A 27107-nucleotide genomic window follows, 5' to 3' on the forward strand; every position below is an offset into this window, starting at 1 on the left:
CCCCTCTAGATAGATACAGCTCTTCCCAAATTTTTAAGCTGCTTTTTTTCTTTCCAAGGAACTTCATTTTCCCATTTCACTTACAGCTGTTCAGATCTGGGGTGTGTGAGGGGAAAAGTGCTATCCAGAAATGGTACCAAGGGAACTTTCCAGAGAATCCAGAACAGAGGGCTAATTGGAAAATCATGGAAATGAAATATGTTTAAAAATGGAATGAAATTACAATAAAACAAAGGAACCCAGGGAATCCAGAGCAGGCAACTAGCGGGAAATCAAGAAAAAATAAATTTAAATTAAAGGCAAAATTTAAATTAAAAGTCAAAAAGCCAAGTTACTTCCAATTGGATGGCTCCCACATTTTAACAATTAAAACAAGTAAATGCCACCAAGCATGTAGGATTTAGGAGGTATCTTTATGACTCTTTAAAATCCTGCTTTGAATACGACAGAGACTGATTTTTAAAAAATCTTTTTTCCGTCTTGCTTCCTCAATTGGAAAATCAGGGAAATATTTTTAAAAATGGGAGTGAAATGACAATAAAGCAAAGGAACACCTGGGGAATCCAGAGCAGGCAGCTAAGTGGGAAATCAAGAAAAATAAATTAAAGGCAAAATTTAAATGAAAAGGCAAGAAGCCAAGTTACTCCCTTCCCAAGAGTGAGGCCAATTGGAGGGCACCCACATTTAAACAATTAAACAAGCAAACGCCACCAAGCATGTAGGAAATAGGTGTGTTTACAACTCTTTAAAATCATGGTTTTAATACGACGGAGACTGATTTTGGGTTTTTAAATCCTTTATCTAAGACGAGAACCTCGCAGGGCTGAAGACCAACCTGAAGGCACACAAATTGTATTAGTATCATTATTGCCTTTCCACCCACCATCATCATTAATCCCCCCCCCCCAAAGCAAGCGCAGCCTAGATGCTGGCTTTTAACCTAAGAGGGCTCCTCCCGTTTGGGGAGGACGAGGGCGACTTGCCGGGAGACAACGGCCAAGGCCTGAGGCCTCCCGTCCCGCCGCCCGACCCTCCGCGCCTTCCTCGGCTACTCCCTCCGCCCGCCTCCCCGCACGAGGCTCCCGCCAAAGGCGCCATTCGAACCCAGCCGCGCATGCTCACTTGCGCCCTCCGTGCCGACGCAGCCTGACGCACGCCCACTTACCCCGCCTTGCCTCCTCAAAAGCGTGTCGACGGCGTGTTACGCATGCGCCAGCATCCTCCCCAGTTCTGCCTTCGGGTTTGGGCCGGCGCGCGATGCGTCTGCGCAGAACCGGAAGTTTTATTTCTATTTATTTATCTTTTTATTTCTCAAAGGAAAAAAAAAAAGACTGGTTCCTGCCGTTATAAATAAAATACGTAGCAAAAAGTGATGTAAAGGAAAACATACATCTTATGCGTAGGAAGACACGTGTACTAAAGATAAAATGCCCTTTTATATCGACAGGGCAGGACAAGAAAGGATGGATGGAAACTAACTAAAGAGAGAAGCAACCTGTAATTAAGGAGAAGCTTCCTAACAGTGAAAACAATTAAACAGTGGAACAGCTTGCCACCAGAAATTGTGGACGACCAGCTTGCCTACTGTCCCTGTCCTACTGTCTCAATTTATTCGTACCCATTTACTGTGTTCATACTTAAGTTTATACTTACACCTGTTATCTTTTACATGTTTGACAACTAAATAAAAATAAATTAGTATTGTAGGTTCTCCTGCTTGAGCAGAGGGCTGGACTAGAAGACCTCCAAGATCCCTTCCAGAGTCTATTCTGTTCTAGTCTAGAATTCATTGTAGGTAGTTATAGATAAAGAAATGTCTGTTTTAAGCATGTGAAAAGGAAGGAAGGATTGCATAGGAGGAAGATGTTCATATGATTGACTAGGAAGGATTGTAATAAGTTAACATATTCCATTCTATTAAAATTAATTTACCAAATCTTTAAAAAACATAAAAAGGGAGACAGGAGCAGCCCATTGCAGCTACAACCCAAAGTTACTTGACAACCATGGGTTAAATAAATATATGTTTTTGGGCTCCATTGATTGTCAGGCATTTTTTGTTGGATTTCTGTTTGTTATTGGATTCCCCTGTTTTATTGGATACATTGGGCACTAACTATGGGAAAAGAAGTCATCAGATCTTTTAGATAGTACTACTAAGAAACATTGTCAATGTTTTATGGCCCTGGGTGTAATGATTGTCTTGCACAGTCTGCGTTTCCACCCCAATATATTTAGAAAATAAAAATCCAGTTAGTTCCAGTTAGTATTTGAGGAGAAATGACCATTTGTGGGACAATTCATTTAGCAATAATAAAACCACCATAAAAAAATACTGCTTACAAGTGTTTATTTTTAACAGACACTCGTTAGAGTTATATAACATAGTTAATGTAAAGGCACAACTGGTGACATTAAAAAAAAAAAGAACAGAGGTCCAGGCCTACAGTGGACTTTATTCCTTGGATAGTCAGCATAAACAAGTTAATCTAAATACAGTGCTTCCTAGTAGTAGTTCTGAATATATGCATTTACAATCTGCAATGCACTTATTTTGAATACGATTCCCAGGTAGAGAGAAATATACTGTTATGTACATTTAAAGTGTTCAGTTTTTTTTCAATTTTGGCAAATGACCTCTCGGTCAACAGGAGCATCTGCAGGAATGGTCCCTGCCTTTAAAATACCAGATGCACCCAGGGGACCAAGGTTCTGCCCCTTTTAATGTGTGTGCATGTAGTAAATGCATATTGAAAAGCTTCAATAGGTCATAGCCACTATTCTGAAATCAACGTCAAGGAAAGCAATCAATCAAATCCATGTACTTTGGATACATGGCTATTTATCATTTATGATCATTATAATAATAATTCAAATATGTATGTTAAAACATAATGTGATAGATAGTCTTTTGTTTACAGTACTGTACAGTACTGAATGATTGTCATTCAGTTTCAAATTACCTTGACTCTTTTTAAGGATATGTCAGTATAGTTATAATTTACAAAGTAAACTTAGTACTTAAAACTGAAAACTTAGAAGAGAGACCTCTATTCCAGAATTGGCATATTTGCATCACAAGAATAATAACATTGATCAACACAACTTGAACCTGAAATAATTTACATAAATACGATATTGAGGTAGGTCCACGAAATGGCACAGTGCTATTAATTCATTTTTATTCCAACATCTCTCAAAATTTAGTGATTCCAGTATGAGAAACACTACAACTGAACTGTTACAATCTGCATTATTTCACATTTTAGAGTCCAGTCTAACTGGATTTATATGTTTATATTTTGATTCAATATTCATGTGGATAGTTACATTATTACGGCTTCGTGTGACTATACGATGAAGGTTTCTGGCCTCCTTCATTAGTTCTTCAATCTTTTTATTTGTTGTCAACGCAGATTTCTTTTCGCCAGTAAAATCGGGATCTTTGGGATATAAATCGTCACCTAAAATATAATTATTTCTCTCGGTTACATTCATAATTACAGGTATAAATGTGAATTTTTGATGCCAACAATACCTTCAGTCTATAAACAGTGGTATGAAAAGTTGTGACAAAATATGGATTAGGAGACACTATTTTTAATAGAGGTTTTTGTCTCCACATACCAAGAGCAGAAGTATTAAAATAGAGACACATAGGAAGATATGAATGCAATCAAGTTTTACTTTTTATTTACTCGGTTCATAAATATGTTACGCAATGATCTAAGATTTACAAACCTTGATTGCTGCTTTCACAGAACACAGCACTTCTACAGCCAAGTACGTAACATTATAGCTGAGTATACTGTATGTTCCTTATAACAGAAGATTAATGACTATCTGCCGATTAATCCTACTAAGTGTACTAGGTGAAATTTAAATCAGGAAATTTTAATTTCATTATTTAGCTTTTGCCCTAAGCAGTCCACTTTTTGGAGTATGGCCCCTAGCAACCCACTTATTCAGATAGAGAGATTCATGTGGCCTCTTCTGTTTAGTGTTCAGTGCATCATTAAACCCGTGTTTTACTTTTTTTTTTTTTTAAAGGCCAATCCTTCATTTTTACCTACCTGGCAACACTTGCATGTGGCCATCTGAAGCCATCAACACAACTGACATCCAGCGTTCACAACCTTCTAAAGCTCGCTCTGAGCTAAACAACTCCAGATCATGAAGGGATGAAAAATGGCACAGCCTACATAACTCATAAAGCTGAGGTGGTGCTATCCAGATTTCTCCAGAGTTAAAAAGTTCGACAGCTTCTAAAGGGGTTGACCACTGAAAAAGTATAAAGCATTAAAATCAATTCCAAGCCATGTAATTTCCCAATTACAGGGATATTCTGTAGAACAGATTCTGGTGCTTTCAGTGACTATTTTATTCTATATTAGTATTTATTTTTAGCTTTTTTTATTAGGTGTCAGTCTGATAGTGGATGCTATATATGTCAACTGGCAAGTTCAGAAATACATTGTTTTAAATATTATTTGAAGCTCTATCTGACTCCGTTGCTACAACCTCAAACCCCCACAGCTTCAACCTTAAACTGTCTACTTGGGCCTCACCCCGTTCCTAAGAGGTCCGTAAAGGGAGCGTGCATAAGCGCACCAGCGTGCCTTCCATCCCTGTCCTACTGTCCCCATTTACTTGTACTCATTTCCTTTCCTGGGTACTTGAGAGACCGCCTGCTGCCAATTACCTCCAACAGACCGATTACATCCCACAGATTAGGCCTCCTCCGAATTCCATCCACTGGCCAATGCCGACTGGCGACCACCCGGAGGAGGGCCTTCTCTGTGGCTGCTCCGGCCCTTTGGAACGAGCTCCCCGTGGAGATTCGGACCCTCACCACCCTCCAAGCTTTCCGCAAAGCCCTTAAAACCTGGCTGTTCCGACAGGCCTGGAGCTGATGAGTTCTTGTCCCCGCTCGAATGGTGTGGCTGTTGATTGTTTTTAAACTGTGGTATTGTTTTGTCTATGTCCTTTTTTTCCTATTTGTACCCCCCCTCCCTTGACTTGGTTTGTAAGCAGCCCTGAGTCCCTTCTGGGAATAGGGCGGCATAGAAATATAATAAATTCAATTCAATTCAATTTCATGCCCATGTTTGTACTTAGACTTATCATCCTGTACATGTTTGACAAACTAATAAATCAATAAAAATAAATCCAAAATAAAGTTGGGATCTCCCTTCTATGTCCACTCTCTGCCCCTGCTTGAAGCATGTCCCTGAAGGATGCAGGCAAAATGTGTCCCCATCCGTGGGACGCAGGCAGAATCCATACGCCCTACAGTTTGCGGAAAAGCCTCTCTCCAAGGAACTGGTCCCTGGTGCCCAAAAGATTTGGGGGTGGAGTGTCCCTGTCCCAAGTTTTTTTCTTTTTTTTTCTCTTTTTTAAAAATTATTTTAATTTTATCAATTTCATATATACATTCACAATTATATGATCTCATAACTGTTATTAATAATATGTATTTATAACAATTTTTCCCTACTGTTGACAATATACTTGAAGATTGCTTTTTTAACATCCCATTGATCCATCTTATCTTACAACGGTCCTACTTCTTCCCTCCCTCCCTCTTTCCTTCCCTCGTTTCTTCTCTCCTACTCCCTTTCCTTCCCTCCCTCCTTCCCCTTCCCCCCTTCTCTCCTTCCTTCCCTCCTTTCTTTTCTCCTTCTCTCCTTCCTTTCCCCCTTCCTTCCTTTTTTTCAGTGCCCTTGAAACTTTGCAGTCACTAAACGAACCGTTGCAAGTTCGAGGACCACCTCTAACCGACCAGATCCCAGCTTGGGAACTCCCCTCTCTGCCCAGTCGCTCTGCCCCTGCTTGAAGCCCACCCACCCACCTACCCCCGCTTGCCAAACGTGCCAGCTGCTTTGCCCGGGGCATCCTCCTCCTCCTCCTCCTCACCCTGCAACCGGCCACTTCCTGCCGGTCGTGGGAGGCGGCGGGCAGCTCCTGCCCGAGGCAGCAACACAGGTAGAAGGCGGTGTCGTAACGGCGGCTGGACGGCCCGGCTCGGCTCACGGGGGTCAGCCAGTTGCCCCACTCGTGGAGCGCCCGCACGTGGGGCGCGCAGCCCAGGCGGCGGCAGAGCTGCAGGAAATCCTCCGGGTCGCCTTGCACCCGCCGCCGCCACTCCTCCAGTTGGCCGGCCGGCAGCAGTTTCTGGGCGGCCGGCATCTCCAGCAGCGAAGCCGGCTGGGCGTCGGTCCCGGCGGGCACCACCAGCAGCAGCCCGCTCTCCTCGAAGGTCTCCCGGATGGCGCAGATGCGAAAGGCCACGTCGGCCGGCAGGGCGGCTTCGCCTAGCTCGGGCCGCCGGGCGGCGAAGAGCGGAGGCCTGGCGGGAGGCTCGGCGTCCAGCCCGCAGCGCGGCGCATTGGGCAGCAGGTCTCGCCAGGCGGGCGAGAAGTCGGCGGCTACGGCCAGGCCGCCTGGGAAGACTTGGGCGCTGGGCATGAAGGCGCTCCGGGCGCTCCGGCGGAGCAGCAACACCTGGTAGTCGAAGGCGGCCGGGCGCGGAGAAGGAGGACGCCCGCCGCCCGCTGCCAGGAGCAGCGTGGCGGCTTCTCTCCAGGGTCTGGAAGTCATGCCAGGGCGGAGAAGGGCAGCCGGGCAAGGGCGGCTGGGCTTTGCGCGGGGACGACGGCGGTCTCCTCCTCTCTCTGCCGGGCGAGTATCCCGTAGTGCCAGCCCTGCGAGGGAGGCTTGGGTGGCGAGAAGCCGTCCCCGCCCCTCCCGCCTTCACCCAGCCCTTCGGGGATGTGGTAGATCTGTTGCTTCGTTCTTATTTGTTTTATTTCGCCAAGCATGAATTCGATAACAGGAATAAGAACAAGCATGAAGAAGGAGGACCCAGGAAATGGGTACAGATAAATGGGTATAGTACAGGGATGGCGAACCTTTTAGAGACCCAGGCCCCAACCTGTAACCCCAAAAACCCACTTATTTATCTCCAAGACGGCAGTTTAACCTGAAATAATGAGGTTTTACTACCTAAAATAATGATAAACAAGGCAGAGTTCGGCTAATTGTTCTAAGAAAAACGTGATCAATGCAATTCTTATGCCCCTTCCCTTTTTTCTGCTTTTGAAATATTACGTTTGGCAACAATAAAAAAGAAAAACTTTTGTAATATCTTTTCTCTTTCCCCCCCTCCCTCTCTCCCCCCCCCTCTTTCCCTCCCCCCTCTCTCCCTCACTCCCCATGGGAGAAACGTGATGGAGCTGGGCTGGGGCCACGGCACGCATGCCCAGAGAGAGGGCTCTGAGTGCGTGCCATAGGTTCACCACCACTGGTATAATAGGACGGGGACGGTAGGGATGCTGGTGCGCTTATATATGAATACAAGCATAAATAGAATAGCAGAGTTGGAAGGGACCTTGAAGGTTTGAAGATTTATTGCATTTATATGCCGCCCTATTCCCTGCGGGACACAGGGCGGCTAACAAACCCAAAGGGGAGGGGGGGTAAAACAAGAAGGTAATACCACAAACAAATACAAAGAGAATTTAAAAAGACGATCAACAGTCACACAATTCGAGGGGGGAAGGGAACTCGTCAACCCCAGGCCTGCTGGCACAGCCAGGTTTTAATGGCTTTGCGGAAAGCCTGGAGGGAGGTGAGGGTCCGAATCTCCGCGGGGAGTTCGTTCCAAAGCAGGAACGTTGGAGGTCTTCTAGTCTAACCCCCTGCCTAGGCAGGAAACCCTATACCCGGGATGGAGAACCTATGACACCTGTGGCACGCAGAGCCATTTGTCAGGGCATGCGCGCGCTGGCCAGCTGAGTTCAGCCTTTTTTAAAGCCGTTTTTCGCCCTCCCCAGGCTTCTATGAAGCCTCTGGAGGGGACAGGGGAAACCTTTATCTGTACTGTTATCATATTGGTCTCTTCCTCAATAAAAGGGAGCAGAAGTAAAGCACAAACAATTTTTTTTTATAGCCGGTCTTAACAAAGTTGATTTTAGTCTATCCGTGGAATTGATTTTTCAGGGCTGCCACCAATGGTGGGTTTCAAAAATTGTCCGAACCTACTCTGTGGGTGTGGCCTCCTTTGTGGGAATGGCTTGCCACCCATGTGACCGGATGGGAGTGTCTTGCCGCCCATGTGACCGAATATGACATTATGAATTAGTACTTAGGTCGGTCCAAGTAGCTATTCAGAAACTCTGGCATTGAAGCATGCAGGTCTTAAAGCTGTCAAGTTACAAGATCCTTGCACCCCTAACCCTTTAGAAAAAAAAAAACTAGGGGTCTTCAAACCTGACAGCTTTAAGACTTGTGGACTTCAACTCCCAGAATTCCTCCTCCAGTCATGTTGGCTCAGAAACTCTGGCATTGAAGCATGCAAGTCAGTGGTGGGTTTCAAAAAAATTTGGAACCTCTTCTGTAGGTGTGGCCTGCTTTCCGGGTCCACTGGTGGAACCTCTTCTAATCGGTTCGGTAGATTTGACGAACCGGTTCTACCGAATAGGTGCGAACTGGTAGGAACCCACCTCTGGCTGCCACACAGGTGTTGTTAGATCATGCAAAGTTGGTTTGCTTACTTTCAGATTAGGTAAGCTCGTCATAATCTTTTTACTACCGCTTTAGGCGCACCTGCGCATGCCACCTCTGATTCCAGGTGTTGACCGCTCTGTTGCTGAAGTTGCACCACCTGTATGTGTGGGGGAGTTTTCACCCTCCCCAAGTTCCGGAGACATTCCTGAAGCCTGGGGAAGGCAATAACAGCCTCCTTCGCCCCCCCCCCCCCCGGCCCGGAAGGTGGAAATGGATCATTTCCAAACTTCCGGTTAGCCTGTTGGGCCTGTTTTTTGTCCTCTCTAGGCTCCAGAGATTTTCCTGAAGCCTGGGGAGGGCAAAAATGGCCTTCCCCGGCACTCCAGAAGGCCGAAAATCAGCTGGCCGGGCACATGCATGCGTGCCAGAGGTGTGGGCTGCTGTGCTGGCAAATGTGGCTCCACACGCCACCTGTGGCACATGTGTCATAGATTCGCCATCACAATGATAGCAGATAATTTTATGTACTACACTTAGTTCGGATTGAAGACAGAGAAGTTCTAAGTTGTCTAAGCCACACATTTCAAGTCTGGTGGCATAAGGGGTTCAGTTGTGAGCAGAGGAGTGGAGAACTCTTCTCGTGAAATATCTCTGAACTTGTTCGATTATATTTATGTCTGCTATGCAGTTCCAGACAGATGAGCTGTATTCGAGAATTGGTCTAGCAAAAGTTTTGTATGGCCTAGTTTGCAGTCATCCAGGTTTCGGAAAGCAGCCGGATTAGAGGGAACGAGGCTGGGGACACGCTGCCTCCTGGGCTGGGAAAGCAGGCAAGGCAGGGTGGGGTGTGGGGAGAGCCTAAGTGGCACAATTGATTTGTGGTCCCCAGGGCTGCCAAGAAGATTATTAAGTGCTGGAACAAGACTAGTATGGGCCTCCTCACCTACACATGGACCAGAGGTGGGTTCCTACCAGTTCGCACCTATTCGGTAGAACCGGTTCATCAAATCTACCGAACCGGTTAGAAGAGGTTCCACCAGTGGACCCGGAAAGCAGGCCACACCTACAGAAGAGGTTCCAAAAATTTTTGAAACCCACCACTGGTCCTTGGATATGATTATTCTACACCGTCATGCTCCTATTTATAAAACTCAGTACCTCTGTGAAAGGTAAGGATGACTACTGCGTTTGTGGTGCAATCAGAACATTGCGTGTGTTGAAGTTGTTTTAACGCAAACCAAAGATGCCTTTTAAAAAACAAGTTTACCTCATATTCTTATGCAGGCCAGTGCTGTGTGAGAGGTAATTTAAGGTGGTTCTGACAAGTGTCGTCGGCATCTTCCTATCCGGTCAGATGGGCGGCAAGCCACTCCCATCCGGTCACATGGGCAGCAAGCCACTCCCACAAAGGAGGCCACACCCACAGAGTAGGTTCGAACAATTTTTGAAACCCATCACTGGCATGGACACATAAATCAATAATGTCATCATTGTACGTTTGCGACATGTAGCGTTTTGGAGCTCCAGATTTTTGAGATGACATTTCATAACCATTCATAAACTTGAATTAAATATGAAATATATTGGCAAACAAAATGAAACTAAACTTGCAAACCGAAATGAATAAGTAATGAAATTAAAATTCAATAAATGACATAACTCTTCACTGAGTTTCAGATTAATAAAGGTTAGGTCAAACAAGGCTGCAAGGCAGTTTTGCCATACACACAAAGTATAAAGTGTATATCCAATATTGATTTTCTTTTTAAAAAATTGATTTTATAATTATTTTTTTTAATGTTCCTGTTCATGGGCCCCGGAACAATGTACTGGCTGCAGCCCCTTCTCCTCAGGCCTGGTGGTCGCTTATTCTCCTGCTTATTTTATTTTTCTGGGCTCCAAGATCATCGCAGATGGGACTGCAGCCAAGAAATCAAAAGAGGCTTGCTCCTGGGGAGGAAAGCTAACGCAAATCTAGACAGCAGACTAAAAAGCAGAGATATCACCCCGACAACGAAGTACAGATAGTCAAGGCTCTGGTTTCCCCAGTTGCAATGGATGGCTGTGAAAGTTGGACCATAAGAAAAAGGCTCATCGCCAAAGAATTGAGGCCTTTGAACTCTGGTGCTGGAGAAGACTCCTGCAATCACCCCGGTCAGTCCTAGAGATCAACCGATTGCTTTTTAGAAGGCCAGATCCTGAAGATGAAACTTTGGCCATCTGATGAGAAGGAAGGACTCCCTGGAGAAGAGCCTCATGCTGGGAACGATTGAGGGCAAAAGAAGAAGGGGACGACAGAGAATGAGGTGGCTGGATGGAGTCACCGAAGCAGTCAGCGTGAGCTTAAATGGACTCCAGAGGATGGTAGAGGACAGGAAGGCTTGTAGGAACATTGTCCCTGAGGTTGCGATGGGTTGGACACGGCTTCGCAACTAACAACAAAAAAATTGTCATTTCAGTGGAAGGTAGTAGCATTCTGTGCAGCTTGGAGTATAATCATATTGGCCACTTGACGATAGAAGCATCTTGTATAACACTGGCTGCTCCCCATCCCTCAAGGAATGCAAATGAACTCCGCCTCCTAGAATCAGACAAAACTGGAGAGGGGAAACATTTATCTTTACCATTATCATATTGGTCTCTTCCTCAATAAAAGGGAGTAGAAATAAAGCACAAACAAACTTGCCCAATTTTTTTTATAGCCGGTCTTAATAAAGTTGATTTTAGTCTATCCTTAGAATTGATTTTTCAGGGCTGGTCTACCTTACAGGGCTGCCACAGGTATTTTGTTAGATCATGCAAAGTTGGTTTGCTTACTTTCAGATTATTGTAGGTAAGCTTGTCATGTAACCTGGCCTATTTTTAACTTGCTGCTGATCTTATGCAACCCTTAAATCACTGAAACAAGTGAACTTAAGTGAGCCTCGGAGAACCGGCAAATAAAAATAAAAGAGGTAGCAGATGGGACAGGTGAATGTTTACCCTGGGCTCGCCGATATAAATAAAATTTAAAAAAAAGGCAAGTTCTGTGATGAGCCTGTTTTTCAAGGCCAGAAAACCTACGTTTTTAGTACATACCGTTAGATGGGGGAAGATGACTCTTTAATTTTTTAGCGATTTTAGTAATAACTCTTTAATAATTTTAAAGATTATTAACAGACATTTTGGCAATTTCAAATACTGGAGATGAAAAGGCCGGATTCTTGGGTCGACCATTCACCTTGTAGTTATTTCATAAGTAAGAAATGTTTAAACTGAGCAATAATTAGGAAAAAATGGACTCTATGGTTTAGTTCTGCAAGATTACTCTTAAATCACCCACACCATCATTAATTGTGCTTACATCCAAGGGAATCACATGGCTCACAATTTTAATGTACAAAATGCTTTGTAGTATTTCAGAGGAGAATTTCAAAGTGTGTTTTATTCTTCTGTATCATAAACACTTAGAAGAGAGTTGGAAGGGACATTTGAGGTCTCCTAGTCCAACCCTCTGCTCAAGCAGGAGACCTATATCATTTCAGATTGTCCATTCGCTTGTTGAAAGCCACCAGTGATGGAGCATCCAAAACTTCTGTAGGCAAGTTGTTCCATTGATTGATTGCTCTGTTAGGAATCTTTTTTTCCTGAGCTCTTGGCTGCTTCTCTCTTTGGTTACCTGGCTGAATCTACACAGTATTGTTCACAAATAGTCTACCTTAACATCCAAAATTGTATTCTTTGCTTCACTTGAATGCTCTCTCTTACTCTTGACAAAGAAAATGTAATGTGCATCTCTTCTGCCTTAAGCAGTGAAGCAGAATCCAACTCCAAATGGAATGCAAGAAAAAAGTGGAACGAAGTGCAAAATCGATCAGGGTTTCTTTTAATGCCACTTTTCAATCGGACCCTAATTTGTGAGTGAATTTTGAATTCTTAATAACAACAGGCCATTTGGGATATGCAGGTGAGTTCAGCAAAAAGGCTGACTTTTGTCCCAGCTTGACACTGTAAGCTTAGAAACATACTGAAGGTAAAAATTGAAGGGCTTGTAATTCAGCATTATTGCCAAATGACTTTATGAAAACATGTCAAAGGTATTTAAGGTATTGCTAAAGAAGTTCACACAGACACACATACACACACACACATATACGTATGTATGTTTAGGAGTTTGTCTTTAAAAGCAATCTATTCAAAAGCTGGCAAGTTAACAGAAGAGGCTTTATTTTAAATAAATAATAGCAATAGGTTTTATCCTGAGCATAAAAGAATACTCTTGAACCACGGAATGCCAGTTTATAATGCTTACTTTCACATTAATACTGAAACAATCATTTTAATATGGACCCAGCATTCACTGGAAATGCAACAAATCAACACTGTTTTTTTTTTTAAATCAAACATTCAGAGATTGTAGTTCTCCGATTACCACTCCTGTCGTAATTCTCAACTTCATCATACTTGTAAAATACAGCAGTTTTTGACTTTTTAAAATAAAGAATCCTATCCAAAAGGGACTTTTTGTTTCTTTTCAATGAAAACATACACTTTTGTTAAAATTAAAATACCTATGGCTGTAAACACAAGACAGTTAACAATAGTTTTTTTTTTTAAAGAGTAAAACAACTTGGCTTTAAATAAACTTTAAATAAATAAATAATTTTAACCATGTCATATATGATGGTTGATGGGCTGATGATGTAACCATCTACACAGAGTCTGTAGCCTTTAAGACCTAGCTAAAACAAAACCGCAGTGTGTGTCAAACTTTTATCAGCAATAAAATTCTGTGCTAATGTTTCTGGTTATGTATGGCCTAAAAATGAGACTTCTAGATATTTTCTTCCAGAAAGAAACATGTCATACTTTTATGAACTTTAGAAGAGAGGTGAAAGTGAACAAACGTCCTACATTTTTTAAATGGATGAACAGAAGCATATCACGTTTAGGATTATTTCATCAGTTCCCATAGATCAATCTGACATTCATACACACCCCATAAGAAGATATTTCCTCCATAGTATTATTTAAGGATAGCACCAGCCTCAATCTCCTTTGCATCTGGTCAGCTTTTGCCCACGTGATAAAACAACTATCCCTAAACCATATCACACAGTCAGTGGTGCTGAGCAGATGTGATGAGAGCTGAGCAAAGAAGATATTAATTAATCAGATGGTGACAACCCTGTGTCAGGACTGGATGAGATGTAATTTAGAAATAGCTTAGAGAGAGGGGAAAAAAACAAGTAATGCAGAGACAGTTAATGGATGCACAGACATGAGAAACACCTTTCTAAATCAGGTCCGCTTGGACAATAAACCTTATTGGAATTAGGAACTGTTTCCTAAGTGTAAATGTTTTCATAAAAGTAACTTCGTTCTCAGGAAGACAAGTATTTTGCAGTGATGTGTTTATGACTTTAACCTGGATTTTGCAAAACAAACCTTGTAAAACAAGAGTGGAGAGGTTATTTCATCCATACTGATAGTTCTTAGTCTTCAATGTGCAAAGAATACTGTTTTAATTCCAAATTTAAAAAGTGTCTCCGGGAGCATTCGCCCAGCCTATAAACAGTGTTGCATGCAGCCTATGTAAGAGCACTTGAAGTCAAGGTGTTCTCCCATAAAATATATGAGACGTATTTAAGATAAATAATCTAGCCCTTGTCAGCATACAACCCGTGGGTCCTTCCAATGAACAAGGACTGTTCTCTTCAAGTGAAAATGAATCGTGCTACAATAAAGAGAGATGGGTACTTTAGCACCAAAAGGAATACACAGTGTTGACATCTTTGTTGCTCCCAGCCCTGCTCCTAAGACTTCCTTAAAAGCAGATATTTACAATCCACCATTGTTGTAATATAGTTCCTTGTGTAGGTGTGTGTCCCCCATGGCCCAGTTCATACCAGGGCATGCAGAGTCACGCTGAACCACACAGGAGAAAACAAACTCCTAAAACGCCATAACATCCTGATAGTGCATAACATAACATTCTGAGATGTGCCCTACCATTGACGTCCAGGATTTGACCATATATAGACTGAGCAGTAGATTAGAAATTGTACTTTTACAGGCTGTTTTTAATCACATGCTATTGCTCCTCCTGCCTTTGTCCTATCTCAATAAAAGGGGCTCTCAGACCCCCAATCTGGGTCGCTCCATCCCGAGAAAGATCGTGTCCTGTCTTTTCTCCACATTGGCCTCATGGATGAACCACGGGAACGTTACACACCATCAAAAATATATTGATGCCTTAAGAGTGCCTGGGAGTGCAGTATTTTCTTGCTTACTGAACACGGGGCTACTTATTTTTGAGGTCACATACTTAGAAGATTCGCTTGGTTGCAAATGCAGAATCTGGCATTGACCGCACACAGCGTCCATTAGTGCCAGCCATTCAAAGTGCAAATTTAATTATTTATGTCTTTCTTGCCTTGCAGCCCTGCTCGTTTGTGTATTGATTCAGGAGCTTAAAAAGTGGATGTGTTAAATACAGGTAGTCCTTGACTTGCAACAGTTCATTTAGTGACGGGCCAAAGTTGGCGGCCCTGAAAAAAGTGACTTGTGACCGTTTTTTCAGAGTTATGACCTTTGCAGCATCCTCAGAATCGCGTCATCAAAATTCAGATGCTTGGCAACATATTTATCACCGTTGCTGTATCCTAAAGGTCACGGGATCCTCATTTACACCAAAGAAAAATTCCTTGTGTGTCCAATCACACTTGGACAATAAAGAATTCTATTCTATTCTATTCTATTCTATTCTAGTGACCTTCTGACAAGCAAAGTCAATGGGAAACCCGGACTCGCTTAACAACCAGGTTACCAACTTATGTACTGCAGTGGTTCACTTAACTGAAAAGAAAGGTCGTAAAATGGGGTAAGACTCCCTTAACTAATGTCTCACTTAACAACAACAAAATTGAGTTCCATTGTAAGTCGAGGGTTACCTGTAAACAGACCTCATTTCTAAAAAGATACCCATAAGGTTTCAGCTTCATAACTCAACGTGCTCTCAGAAGTTTAGCGCTACTCATTTCAACGAACCTCAATTTTTAGAAATTCACCCCCTGAATCTGGGGATTTGCCTCGTAAAGCTTATCTAAAACAACACCTGCATCTGTCCAACTGCAAGGAACTTAATGGGATCAGTATACTGATCCTAAAGCCATGCGCAACTGTAAAATACAATGGGTTTAACAGATTGGTAAACATAATTTTAGACACTTTATTTTTCTGTTTGTCTCTTAATAATTACACAGCAACTTTGCTGTGGAGGTAGTCTATACTTGTAGAAGGGCTGTTGTTGTTGACATGCAAATTTAGCCTAGATATAATGGATTACTCTTTGCTGTCTGATTACCTTTATCTAGTAACGCCAGGGACTCTTTAATATAATTTTTCAGTTAATCAAGATAATAATCATAGTTGGCAGGACATCCAAACTCAAGAGATTTTAGATCAATCTGAAAGTTTGTGTCTTCACCAACTTCAATTTTTCAAACCTGTAAATCTTTTAAATGAATTCCATCTATACAACTATAGAAAGAAGTTTACTCAAGAGTCCCTTAGTTTTCTCACGTATTAATGAATACGCATGCCGGAGAAGTTATTGATAAAACCTTACTTGTCTGGTTTAGAAGGTAAAGAGTTTTCAGTATCTGAAAACAGACAGACAGGAGGTTTAAATAGAATTGCTTCCCTTAGGATTAAGTCTCTAAACCCAGAGGAAAAAGTCCTGTCTAAAATCCTGAACTCGCTGAACATCTTGTCATATTTTAGCTTAAACACAAAAAAAATCCCAGCATCGCTGCAGAAAAATTATGCCGGCCGAAAGAAACCTCACTGTCATCTGATGCACGTTTAGAATTAAACCTCACTGAATTCTATGGGATTCAGTGGTACAGCAGTAGGTTTCAAGAAGGGAAACACTGATTTACACTTACGTGTAAAGTTGTTTAAAATTGGCTAGTGCGGAACTAAGAACCTATTGATAAGGTCTTTTTTTAAAAAATTCTCCTGTCTCCTGCAAAACAAACCTGAACTGAAAATTACTCCTTATCTTTCTCTAAATGCTGCTGACGGTTTTCTTCTGCAAATCCAGATTTTTATACTGCACATGGTTAAACAGAAACAACTTCAGTTCAGATCTTTCATTCACAAAGACAAGTTTCCGTGCCTTTCGGCTGCAGCGTTTGGTTGAGGGGAAAAAGAGTAATGCACTCCTTCAGCTTTCAGAGTTAATGCCCCGTTTATACTGAAACCAACATATGCCCCTCTGCCATCTTGACCTCTGGCTCACAGCCCTCTCCACATCGTGTGTGAATTATTATTATTATTATTATTATTATTATTACCCGTTTGTAAACACGAACCCCCTCCCCATCATCCCAAGCTTAAAATCACAAACCATATTTCCGTCCCAGTTCCCGAGAACGGTCGTCTATAAATAGCAGTCAAATCCCTACTGTGGTTAGTTATAATACCCGCACATTATTAACCGTGAAAGGCCCAGCCAGCAGGCTTTGAAAAAATAAAATATATACTGTATATATAAATATACCCAAGGAGGTATTTCTTGGATCAACCGTCCCGGAGCGTTAAAAAAAACCCTCACCCATCTCAGCCGATCCAGTCCCCCGTCGTGGCTGTTGCACATCGCAAAAAAGTTAAACCTGCCCAATGGTGGGATTCAAATAATTTAACAACCGGTTCTTCTGCCCTAATGATTTCTTCCAACAACCAGTTCACCAAACTGCTCAGAAAGTTAACAACTGGTTCTCCCGAAGTGGTGCGAACCGGCTGAATCCCACCACTGGTACCGTTGCAAGGAAGAGCCCTTTCCCCTCTCCCCGTCCAGCCTTAGGAGAGCTTGGCCACGCACACCGCCAGGCCGATGGCGATCAGGAGGACGGCGGTGAAAATGATGGCGGCCAGGACCCTGCTGGGATCGCAAAGGGTCTTGTTCTCAACCCCCGAGACGGCACCCAGGGAAGAGGCGCCCCCACTGATGTTGGAATTCAGCTCGGTGCCCGGGTCTTGCTTGGCCTCGACCGTCCAGCGGGGCACGTTGACCTTCATCTCCATCTCGTAGATCATCTCGCCCACCTGGCTGATCTCCTGCTCTAGGTCCGTCAGATCCACCACGTCGATGTTGGCCTCGGCGTTGTACTTCATGTTCTGGACGCTCATGGCCCGGGCTGCCACCCCGGAGGTGCCTCCGCTCAGCCCCGTCTGGATGAGCGGCTTCTTGGGCACGTGGAGGGGGAACGCCTGGCCCAGCTGCAGGGCGCGCCGCATGTCGCCCTCCAGGATCTCCAGGCAGGCGGAGAAGATGACCCAGAGGCGCTCGAACTCGGCTCGCTCCTCTTTGGCCAAGGTTTTGTTCCGCAGGGCGGCCGTCAGCTGGGTCCGGGTCACCCCGGCCAGCTCCTGCGCCTTCTGCCGGGTCTTCTTCAGCTCCTCGCGCAGCTCCTGCGAGTCCGCCGCGCCCCCGACGGTCAGCACCAGGTGCCGGTAGCAAGCCGTGACTTTGCTCAGCGCGTCCAGCAGCGCCTTGCATTCCTCCTTGGCCATGGCAAGGTGGGTCCCGCGGCGCGCTCAACCCAAGCGAGCTTGGCCGGACGGTGCGCGCATGGCCGGAGCCCGGGGGCGCCCCCGCTGCTGCTTCTGCCGCTGCCGCCCCCACTGCCCTCCCCGTTGGCAGGACGGAGGCGCCTCCGCCTCCTTCCCCGCACTTCGGCCAAGGCGAGGCAGGCTTCCTCGCCCTGCGCGCATCCCCGGGGCAGGAGGGGAAAAACCAAGCAACAAGCAAGCCCGAAGCAGCCACCGACCGACCCACCGTCTCCTTTAAGCCCGCTGAAGCTGCGGGCCGGGCGCGGTCTGGGCGCTTAGGGTTAAATAGCGCGCAGCTGGCGCCGGCGGGACCATCCCGGGGGGAGGCTCCTTCTTCTTCTGTTGCTGCTGCTGCTGGGTCGGCTTGTCTACCCGCTCCGCTGCCGCCTCCCAAGCTCCACCTTCACCCGGCTGCCCAGCCAGCCGACGCGCCGGGGCGGTTGCGACAAGGCCGGGGCTTATTGGCTCGCTTGCTGGGGTAGGATCCGCCTCGGGGCCCGGACTAGGAACGGGCGGCGCTTGGAGGGAGTGGTGGAGGTGGGGGGCAGAGTACGAGGAGGAGGAGGAGAGGGGATGCCGCCGTTGCTGCCGCCGCCGCCGCCGTGGGGAGGGGGCGCAGAGGAGACCCTCGGGGGCTTCGCAGGAAAGTGAGCGTCCGCTTGGCCCGGGAAGGAGGGTTGCAAGAAACCGGGGTGCCGCGTTGGGGAGTCGGGAGGGGGGGGGCGTCGTGTCCGGGGAAGCCCCTTCCCTCTTTCCCCCCGGGGATGGGTCTTTGCGCGGGGCGGCCGGGTGGGAACTCCAAAGCGGCGCACAGGGCAGCTCCCCGGGGTTGCCAGCCAGCCAGCCAGCCAGCCTCCCTGCCTGCCTGCAGGCCTCCGTGCCCCTTCCCCTAAGCCTGCAATGGCTCCGGGCCCCTTCCCCTGCCCCAAACGGGGCCGCTTCTCCGGCGGGAGCTGAGTTAGGTAGTTAGTTAGTTTGTGTATATATGTATGCATTTTAATTAATTCATTTAATGTATTATTTATTTAGTCAAACGTGTAGCAAGATAGATATAAGTACGAACATGAATAAAGGAAATGAATGCGAACAAATGAGTTAGCAAGCCTCGCCGACAAGCCGGGAGAAGCGAAGGTCCGGAGGGGGGGTGGGTGGGCTGCCTTCCTACTGCGGAGCCGCAGTGCTGGGGGTGGGTGGGTATCCAGGGGCCAGGGCGGGAGGCTGGGGGGGGGGTGTCAATGTGGCCCTCTTTCCCCGGGCGGCTGGAGGGTCTCCCCCACCTCTTACGAAGGAGCGCAATTTGGAAAGCCCTTGGTTTGCAAAGGAGACGTCGGGGAGGTGCCGGGCTGGTTCCTGGCGGGGAGACGCTCCCGGGCTGCGTCCGAGGGTTCCTTGCGCTGCGTTGGTTTCCTCGCACGGGCCCTTTTCCTGTGCATGCCTCGGTTTCCTCTTTAGAGGATTGGCGGGGAGAGAGAGGGAGGGAGAGAGAGAGAGAGAGAAAGAAAAGAAAGAAAGAGGGAGGGAGGGAGAGAGAGAGAGAGAGAGAAAGAGAGAGAAAGAGAGAGAGAAAGAAAGAGAAAGAAAGAAAGAGAAAGAAAGGAGAGAGAGAGAAAGAAAAGGAAGGTTCACGTGGTTGCATAGTGGGTTAACTTGCATGCAACTTGCATTCGGGGCACAAAACGAGGAAGTTTGCAGTGGAACGTAAATTGTGGTGTGTCTGGGACACTGAGATGCAGAATTGATATTTTATTTTATTTATTTTGTGTAGCTTGTTTATTTTTATTTTATTTTGTTTGTTCAACATGTGCAAGGTAATAGGTGTAAGTATGAACATGGATATGAACATAGGAAATGGGTACGAATAAATTGGGACAATAGTAGGCAAACTGGTGCGTTTATGCACGCCCCCTTTATGGACCTCTTAGGAATGGGGTGAGGTCCACAGTAGACAGTTTAAGGTTGAAGTTATGGGGGTTTGAGGATGTAACAACAGAGTCAGGTAGAGCATTCCAGGCATTGACCACTCTGTTGCTGAAGTCTTATTTTCTGCAATCCAGTTTGGAGTGGTTTACCTTGAGTTTGTATCTAAATGCAAACTAAAGTATCCTGGCCTTTTCCACTAATTTAACCTGCAGTTGTGTGTACTTACTCAGAAGTAAATGATTATAGGAGTTCAGGCTGGCCCACCCAGGAAGTGACGTTTAAATGACTGTCTAGTTCTGTGTTTTTCAGGGGTGCACTGGGAATATTTTTTTTTTAAAGTTTCTTTAGCAACTCCCACATGAAGCAGCTAAAGACACTCAGCTTAATAATTCAGTACTGTTTAAATTTAAGTTGGGTGGACTTCAACTCCCCAGAGTCCTATGCTTGCTGGGGAATTCTGGGAATTGAAGTCCACTCAACTTAAAAATTACCCAGGCTGAAAAAAAACACTGGCATAATAATGGGATCCCTCTGGACTTTTCAAATTAGTTTCTGCTTAAAGGACTGGATTCTAATAAAGAGCCGAGGTGGTTAGTTAGTAGTTAAAGGGCAGTATTGCAGGCTACTTCAGCTGACTGCTAGCTGCAGTTTGGCAGTTCAAATCTCACCTGCTCAAGATTGATTTCTAGCCTTCCATCCTTCCTAGGTGGGTAAAATGAGGACCCAGGTTGTTGGGGGCAATAAGCTGAATCTGTAAACTGCTTAAAGAGGGCTGTAAAGTATTACGAAGCTGTATAGAAGTCCAAGTGCTATTGCTAAAGACTAGGGGTGAAATTCAGCAGGTTCTGCAGAACCGGTAGCGGAAATTTTGAGTAGTTCGGAAAACCGGCAAATACCACCTCTGGCTGGCCCCAGAGTAAGGTGGGAATGGAGATTTTGCAGTATCCTTCCCCTGTCACGCCCACCAAGCCATGCCCACAGAACCGGTAGTAGAAAAAAATTGAATTTCACCCCTGCTAAAGACCCAAAATTACAGGAACTGAGCCCAATCATGTAGGACAGGATTTAATCTTCAGTGATTGAGCATGGTGACTGTTAGGCTGAGTGATGCTTGGCCTGGAATATGCATTCTGTTCTCCCAGTGACAATATTAATTGCAATGTTTTAGTTATTCCTCAGGAGTCGGTTCAAATTACAAGGGATCCAAGCATACTAAAAACACTTTTTTAAATTTTTACAAATAAAGAATGTGGACACTGCATTAAAATGTCACACCCATCCAGTGTGACATTTTGCTGGTAAGGTTCCTCTTTTAAGTTTATTTGTATTGCAAAGTTTTGGTCTAGAATAGACTCTAGTTTCTGTTTCTTACATATTATCTCTGGATAATGGTTTAATTATCTGACGTACCCAGTGTGATTGGATTAGACAGATAGAAATAATGTCAAAACTGGGTGTTTTAAAGGACGTGTTTCTGGGGAAACAAACTCTGCATGTAGATATCAAGCAACTCAAACTTGTTCAAGCGGACGAAACAAGCATGCAAGGATTCTTCTTAATATCTAAATTGGATCAAGTCAAGTGCTTGTGGTATATGTAAATAGCATTGTGCTGCATTTTATCAGCTAACTTCCTTGGGCAGAGATGTTGACAATTAAGCCATAACAGTGTTAGTTGCACGATAAACACATTTATTTAAGTAGCCATAGCTTACAGCATTGTTTCTCAGCTTTGACATGGCTGTCTGGAGAATTCTGGGAGTTGAAGTTTTACACACCTTCAAGCGACCAAGGTTGAGAAACATAGATTTACAGTAGTGACTTTGCAAGTGCTGGAGATAGCTTCTGAACTGAAATTATCATGGAGCAACTAGGATCGGAGTTTCCCAAACTTCTCTCCATGCTGGCTAGGGAATTTTGGGAGTTGAAGTCTAAATACCTTAAAATTGCCAAAGTCTGCAAATACGGAACTAGTTTAACTAGATTTAATCTTGCATGCAACACAGAAATTATTTTCTGTCGAGTTTTTCTTTTTTAATTTCAGATTCAAGTGATTTCTCTTCTATAGATTAACCAAACTTAATTGCAGTTAGAGCCCCGAGCTCAGAAACTGGCCTGTTGCTGCCACTTTTAATCAATGCATGAGCCTCCACTTTTTATCTTAAGAAAATAGCGTGCAAAATACTCAGGGCCAAAATAGTTATACAATTTCTCTTAACTGGTGGAGAGTCATTGTTTCTTCCCTATCTTATCCAGCTGCAATAAACAGATTATCTATTATCTCATATTAATTGGCCCCAGTCAGCTGTCTGAATGATTGTCGATTTAATGAAAAAGCTCATGTGTATCTCCAAATTAAAGTCGTTCTGCTGCATGAGACAGGGTCAAATAAATTGGTTGGAAATTTTAGAAGTTCCCGAATAGAGCAGAAGTTAACTTGGAGAAAGCTTTCTTGGGGATGGAGGACACAGCTTTGCGGGTTTTTAAACAGCAAATTATTCCTCCCTTTTGATTCAATGAAACCAAATGTGTCGTTTGGACCATATTGGCTGAGCAAAGTTCTGATTGCATTCTAGTTCCTACTAAGGAGTCCTTGGTGCTCTCTGATCTGGGTGGTTTGCTTGCAGATTCTTTATTACTCAGCTAGGTGTCATGAAGATGTTACCTAGTTGGATAATGAAATATCTGAAAGCAAATGACCAAATGCAGAGAGGACTCCTAGCTACATATATATTTATATGGGACTTTTGATTATGTCAATTATTTATGAGTTTATTTCATGTAATAGACTGCCTAGAACAGTGCCTCCTCACCTTTTGGGTACCAGGGACTGGTTGTGTGGAGAGGGGGTTTTCTGTCGACCGGAGGGGGCATGCTGCCTGCCCAGCGGAGTTGGCAGCAGATTCGGTCAGTGAGGAGGTTGGGGAGGAACATGGGCCAGTCCTGGAGTCTGGGGAAGGCTCTGATGAGGGCTCTGTGTTGGAGACAGAAGGGGCTAGAGCCGTATGCCAGTTATCAGCTGCCTTCAGAGTCAGACATCAGTGAGGCAGAAGAACAGTGGGAGCCTGTTCCCAATGTGCGCATGCACAGAGTTGCCAGATGAAGGGAACAGCTAAAGCAGTGGTAGTCAACCTGGTCCCTACTGCCCACTTGTGGGCGTTCCAGATTTCATTGTGGGCGGTAGGGATTTTGTCCGATACTGAAGCACTTTCCTTTTTTTAATTTTAATTGACTTCCCTACTTTATAAATCACCATTATTGTGGAACCGGTGGGTGGTTAGAAAATTTTACTACTAACAGAGATACAAAAGTGGGCGGTAGGTATAAAAAGGTTGACTACCCCTGAGCTAAAGAAAGGGTCGACTTGGGAGTAAGGTCACAGGTGGATGATGAATGGCCCCTCCCAGAGGGAATAAAAGAGGAGCGAAAGAGGAGTGGAGTTTGCAGGAGACAATTAGTTTGCTTCATTGGTTCGTGACTCTCTGAGACTCTTTGCAGATATGGGCCTGTCAGCTTTCCAAGCCAGATAAGGTCTGTGACTGTAAATCCTCCCTCGAAAGACTTTGCTGGATGTGAATGAGCAGAATTCACAGTCAATTAATAAAAGGGACAAAGAGTTTGCTTCATGCTCTTGGGGAGCCTAGCTCAGAACAGCTGCCTGCATCTCATGGATGGGGCTTTGCTTGGTTGAACAGCCCGGTTTCTGGCATCCCTCAACTGGTGTCGGTCCATGGACCGGGGTTTGGGACCCCGGCGTAGAAAGTTTGTACAGTTGCGACAGAGCTATAAAAGGAGTGTCAGTGTTAGAAGCCAGGTGAAAGGTGTCCTTGTTCTTTCATGCAACTTTTGAATTAGTCTAGACCAGGGGTGTCAAACTCAATGCCTGGGGGCCAGATCCAGCCCACGTGGTGCTTCGATCTGGCCCACGAGGCTTCCCTGGACCGGCCCATGGTGCCTCTGCCAGTAAAAACGGAGCTCAGGAGAACTGGTAGTGGTAGCGGCGTGAGGTTCCGCCCACCCTCTTAGATCTTATCACAGACCTTCTGGGCATGCCCAGACGTGTGCATTCCCACTACTGATCCGATAGTGAAGATAAGAGAATACCATGACTGCGTGGGTTCCACGCTGGGAACTACCGTTCTACAGGTAATTGTGTAGGTACCAGGTTAGTGAAGCAATTGCCACAATAATTTTCTCTGTGGCAATGCAAGAATGGCATCAAGTAGTAATGGTACAATCCTCAAAGAGGAGATCCCTTTTGAAGTGGAAGGCAACACCTAGGAACTTGACTAATTTAAAAAAAACATTAAAGAGTTGGATCTGGTTATAAGTTGGGAAATTACCAGAAAATCCTGAAGTTCTATAGAATGGACTGAGAAATTGAAAAACAACAACAACTGTATCTCAGAAGTAGGAGTTTCTGTATTACCAAAGAACCCTACATGAGTATTATCAGTTGAAATTGAGCAATTGAATTTCCTTCAAGGAAGTTGTCATATTTGCCTAGTTCCAACAACATGCTTTAGCATAACGTATTTCGGATGAAAGAAGGCAGATGCTGGATAATGCTAGAACAAAGAACTTCTTTAAAAGATAGTAAATTCTTTGTTTTGGCAATTATTTTCTTGGATTATTGTTGCTTTGAATTTGATTGTTTTTGGGGCTGATGGATTAATTTACAGAAGGCTGCTGGACTGGATATTTTGATAGCACCTATGGCTATGTATGATGAAGATCTGCTGAGGAACCCTTTCTACTTAACCATGCAGAAACGACGACCGGATCTCTGCAGGAAAGTTGCCGAACTCCACGGAACGGTAAGTAGATTAGAAAGACTCCCAAGAGTCTCCTCAAGAAGGGCCAAGAGTGACCATAGGTTTCACCTATTCTAACAACTGTGTGAACTTCGACTCCCAGAATTCCCCGTCCAATAAGCGAATTGATCTAGGGACAAGTTTATTTAAAATAGTTATGTACCAGGGGTGAAATGCTACCAGTTTGGACAGGTTCGCCCGAACCGATAGTAAAAAAAATGCTAGAAATCGCGGGGCACAGCTGATCGTCAGAACTTTTAAAAAAGTTTTTTAAAGCATATTTTACTGCTGATTTGGGTGAAAAGGTAGTTCCAACAATCAGCTGTGTGACAATCGGCTGAGCCACACGATTTATGTTCACTAGAAAGCAGGAAATCCTGCTTTCTAGTGGATCTAAATCACGTGGCACAGCTGTCATCCCATCCATCCGTCCCCTGCCGCTGTTCAATTTATCTTTGCAAACTCAGAAAAGGCTTAATCCGGTGTGCATGTGCACATGGCAAACCAGTAGCAAAGCGAACCGGTAGCAGACTTGAGAGCATTTCACCCCTGTTATATACCATTTCTCACTGTAACGTCAAAAGGGTACTTTTGTGTCTGATCTCCATGATGAAAGGACTGGGCAGGAGATATACTGTGTGTAATAGAGGTGTATCCCAGAGCTGTTGAACATAGCTTCTATGAGGGGAATAATTTGAGAAGCTTCTTTAGCAATTCCGATCTGGAGCAATTAAAAGACATTTGGATTAATTCAGTACAGTATAATTTAATCTATGCTCAACCTTGACAATTTGAAGGTGTGTGGACTTCAAGTCCCAGCATTCCTTTAGCCCACTCACCTTTCTGGGAGTTGAAGTCCACACCTCTGCAAGATTCCAAGGTGGATAAACACCAATCGAACATATGCTAGTCTTTGACTGCAATAAAGGTCAACTGATAACCTAAAAATAATTGGCATATATTACTTGGTGCTCTTTGTTTACTTCTTCTTGGCGAACGTGCCCTCAGCCTTTTATCTGCTTGTTCAATATTTGATGAAACTGGAGATAAATAAGTAGGTTACAAGATCCTGCTTGTTTTTCATAGTTCAAAGGCTATTGCAAAAAAAAGTAAATGAATCCTGTGTACCCATCCAGGGGTGGGTTTCAAAAATTTTTGGAACCTACTCTGTGGGTATGGCCTCCTTTGTGGGAGTGGCTTGCCAGCCATGTGACCTGGTGGGAGTGGCTTGCCGGCCATGTGTTTTCTTTCTCTCTCTCTCTCCTTCCTTTTGTCTCTCTGTCCCTTTTTTCTTTTTTTCTTTCATCTCTCTCACGCTTTTTCTTCTTTCTTTCTTTCTTTCTTTTTTTCTTTTTTTCTTTTTTTCTTTTTTTCTTTCTTTCTTTCTTTCTTCCTCCCTCCCTCCCTCCCTCCCTCCCTCCCTCCCTCCCTCTCTCTCTCTGTGTCAGTCAGTCAGTCAGTCTCTGTGTGTGTAGCAGTGGTGGGTTTCAAAAATGTTTGGAACCTCTTCTGTAGGTGTGGCCTGCTTTCCGGGTCCACTGGTGGAACCTCTTCTAACCAGTTGGGTAGATTTGACGAACCGGTTCTACCGAATAGGTGCGAACTGGTAGGAACCCACCTCTGTACCCATCCTACCTGTGGAAGATATGAGAGTTACCTATGTCTAAATTTTTATTTTCAGAAGGTCTTTATAAAGGCAATAAAAGTAACAGAAAGTGAAGTTTCAAAACTTATGACAAAGGAAACAGGTCCAGACTATATCATCAAGAATTCTTAAAAGAACTCACTTATGTAAATGCTATCTAATAGAATATAAAACGTTTATCAGCTTGTACACTAGACAAGTGAGACATTGTCAATACAATGAAATAGTTAACATTTATTTCAAATCAATTAGTGGAAATCATGTTAAAAATAGGTCAATGAAAGCAACATAAGGCCAGATGTAATAAAAGGATTTATTTTATTTTATTACATGACCTTGGAGGTCTTCTAGTCCAACCCTCATCCTTTCTCGCCTGGACTATTGTAACGCTCTCTACATGGGGCTGCCCTTGAAGAGCACCCGGAGGCTTCAGCTGGTCCACAATGCGGCCGCGCGGATTGTCATGGGGATACCTAGGTGTTCCCATGTTACACCCCTTTTAGGCGGCCTGCACTGGTTGCTGGTTGTTTTCCGGGTGCGATTCAAGGTGTTAATTATGATCTTTAAAACCCTCCATGGCTTAGGCCCAGGGTACTTGCGAAACCACCTACTGCCACCAGTAAC

General features: G+C 44.5%; 4 protein-coding genes across 9 annotated transcripts in view; 1 reads left to right on the forward strand and 3 right to left on the reverse strand.

Annotated features, from left to right (window-relative positions):
* Nucleotides 1-988, reverse strand: part of TDRD12 (tudor domain containing 12) — a 31770-nt gene extending 30782 nt beyond the window's left edge. Inside the window, exon 1 of the mRNA XM_032231190.1 lies at nt 85-988. The gene's annotated coding sequence lies outside the window, so the exon portion shown is untranslated. The remainder of the gene's footprint in view (nt 1-84) is intronic.
* A 1345-nt stretch (nt 989-2333) lies between these two features.
* On the reverse strand, nt 2334-7073 carry NUDT19 (nudix hydrolase 19). Its single transcript, XM_032231414.1, has 3 exons — nt 5917-7073; nt 4074-4281; nt 2334-3464 (listed from the first exon to the last, which is right to left on the reverse strand). The coding sequence occupies exons 1-3, from the start codon at nt 6598-6600 to the stop codon at nt 3259-3261; spliced, it is 1098 nt and encodes a 365-aa protein (XP_032087305.1). The 5' UTR covers nt 6601-7073; the 3' UTR covers nt 2334-3258.
* Nucleotides 7074-17236: 10163 nt separating this feature from the next.
* On the reverse strand, nt 17237-18564 carry RGS9BP (regulator of G protein signaling 9 binding protein). Its single transcript, XM_032231323.1, has one exon. It carries the CDS (start codon nt 18064-18066, stop codon nt 17353-17355), a length of 714 nt encoding a protein of 237 aa, XP_032087214.1. The 5' UTR covers nt 18067-18564; the 3' UTR covers nt 17237-17352.
* Nucleotides 18565-18653: 89 nt separating this feature from the next.
* ANKRD27 (ankyrin repeat domain 27) overlaps nt 18654-27107 on the forward strand; it is a 57555-nt gene continuing 49101 nt past the window's right edge. For 5 of the 6 annotated variants that reach the window (XM_032231316.1, XM_032231319.1, XM_032231320.1 and 2 more), the window contains exons 1-2: nt 18654-18752; nt 24707-24841. In XM_032231316.1, coding sequence (XP_032087207.1) covers nt 24740-24841 — 102 coding nt within the window. In that variant the 5' untranslated portion in view covers nt 18654-18752; nt 24707-24739. The remainder of the gene's footprint in view (nt 18753-24706; nt 24842-27107) is intronic. The other variant, XM_032231318.1, reaches the window with a different exon arrangement.

Source organism: Thamnophis elegans, chromosome 14 (genome assembly GCF_009769535.1).
Source record: "Thamnophis elegans isolate rThaEle1 chromosome 14, rThaEle1.pri, whole genome shotgun sequence".
NCBI lineage: Eukaryota > Metazoa > Chordata > Lepidosauria > Squamata > Colubridae > Thamnophis > Thamnophis elegans.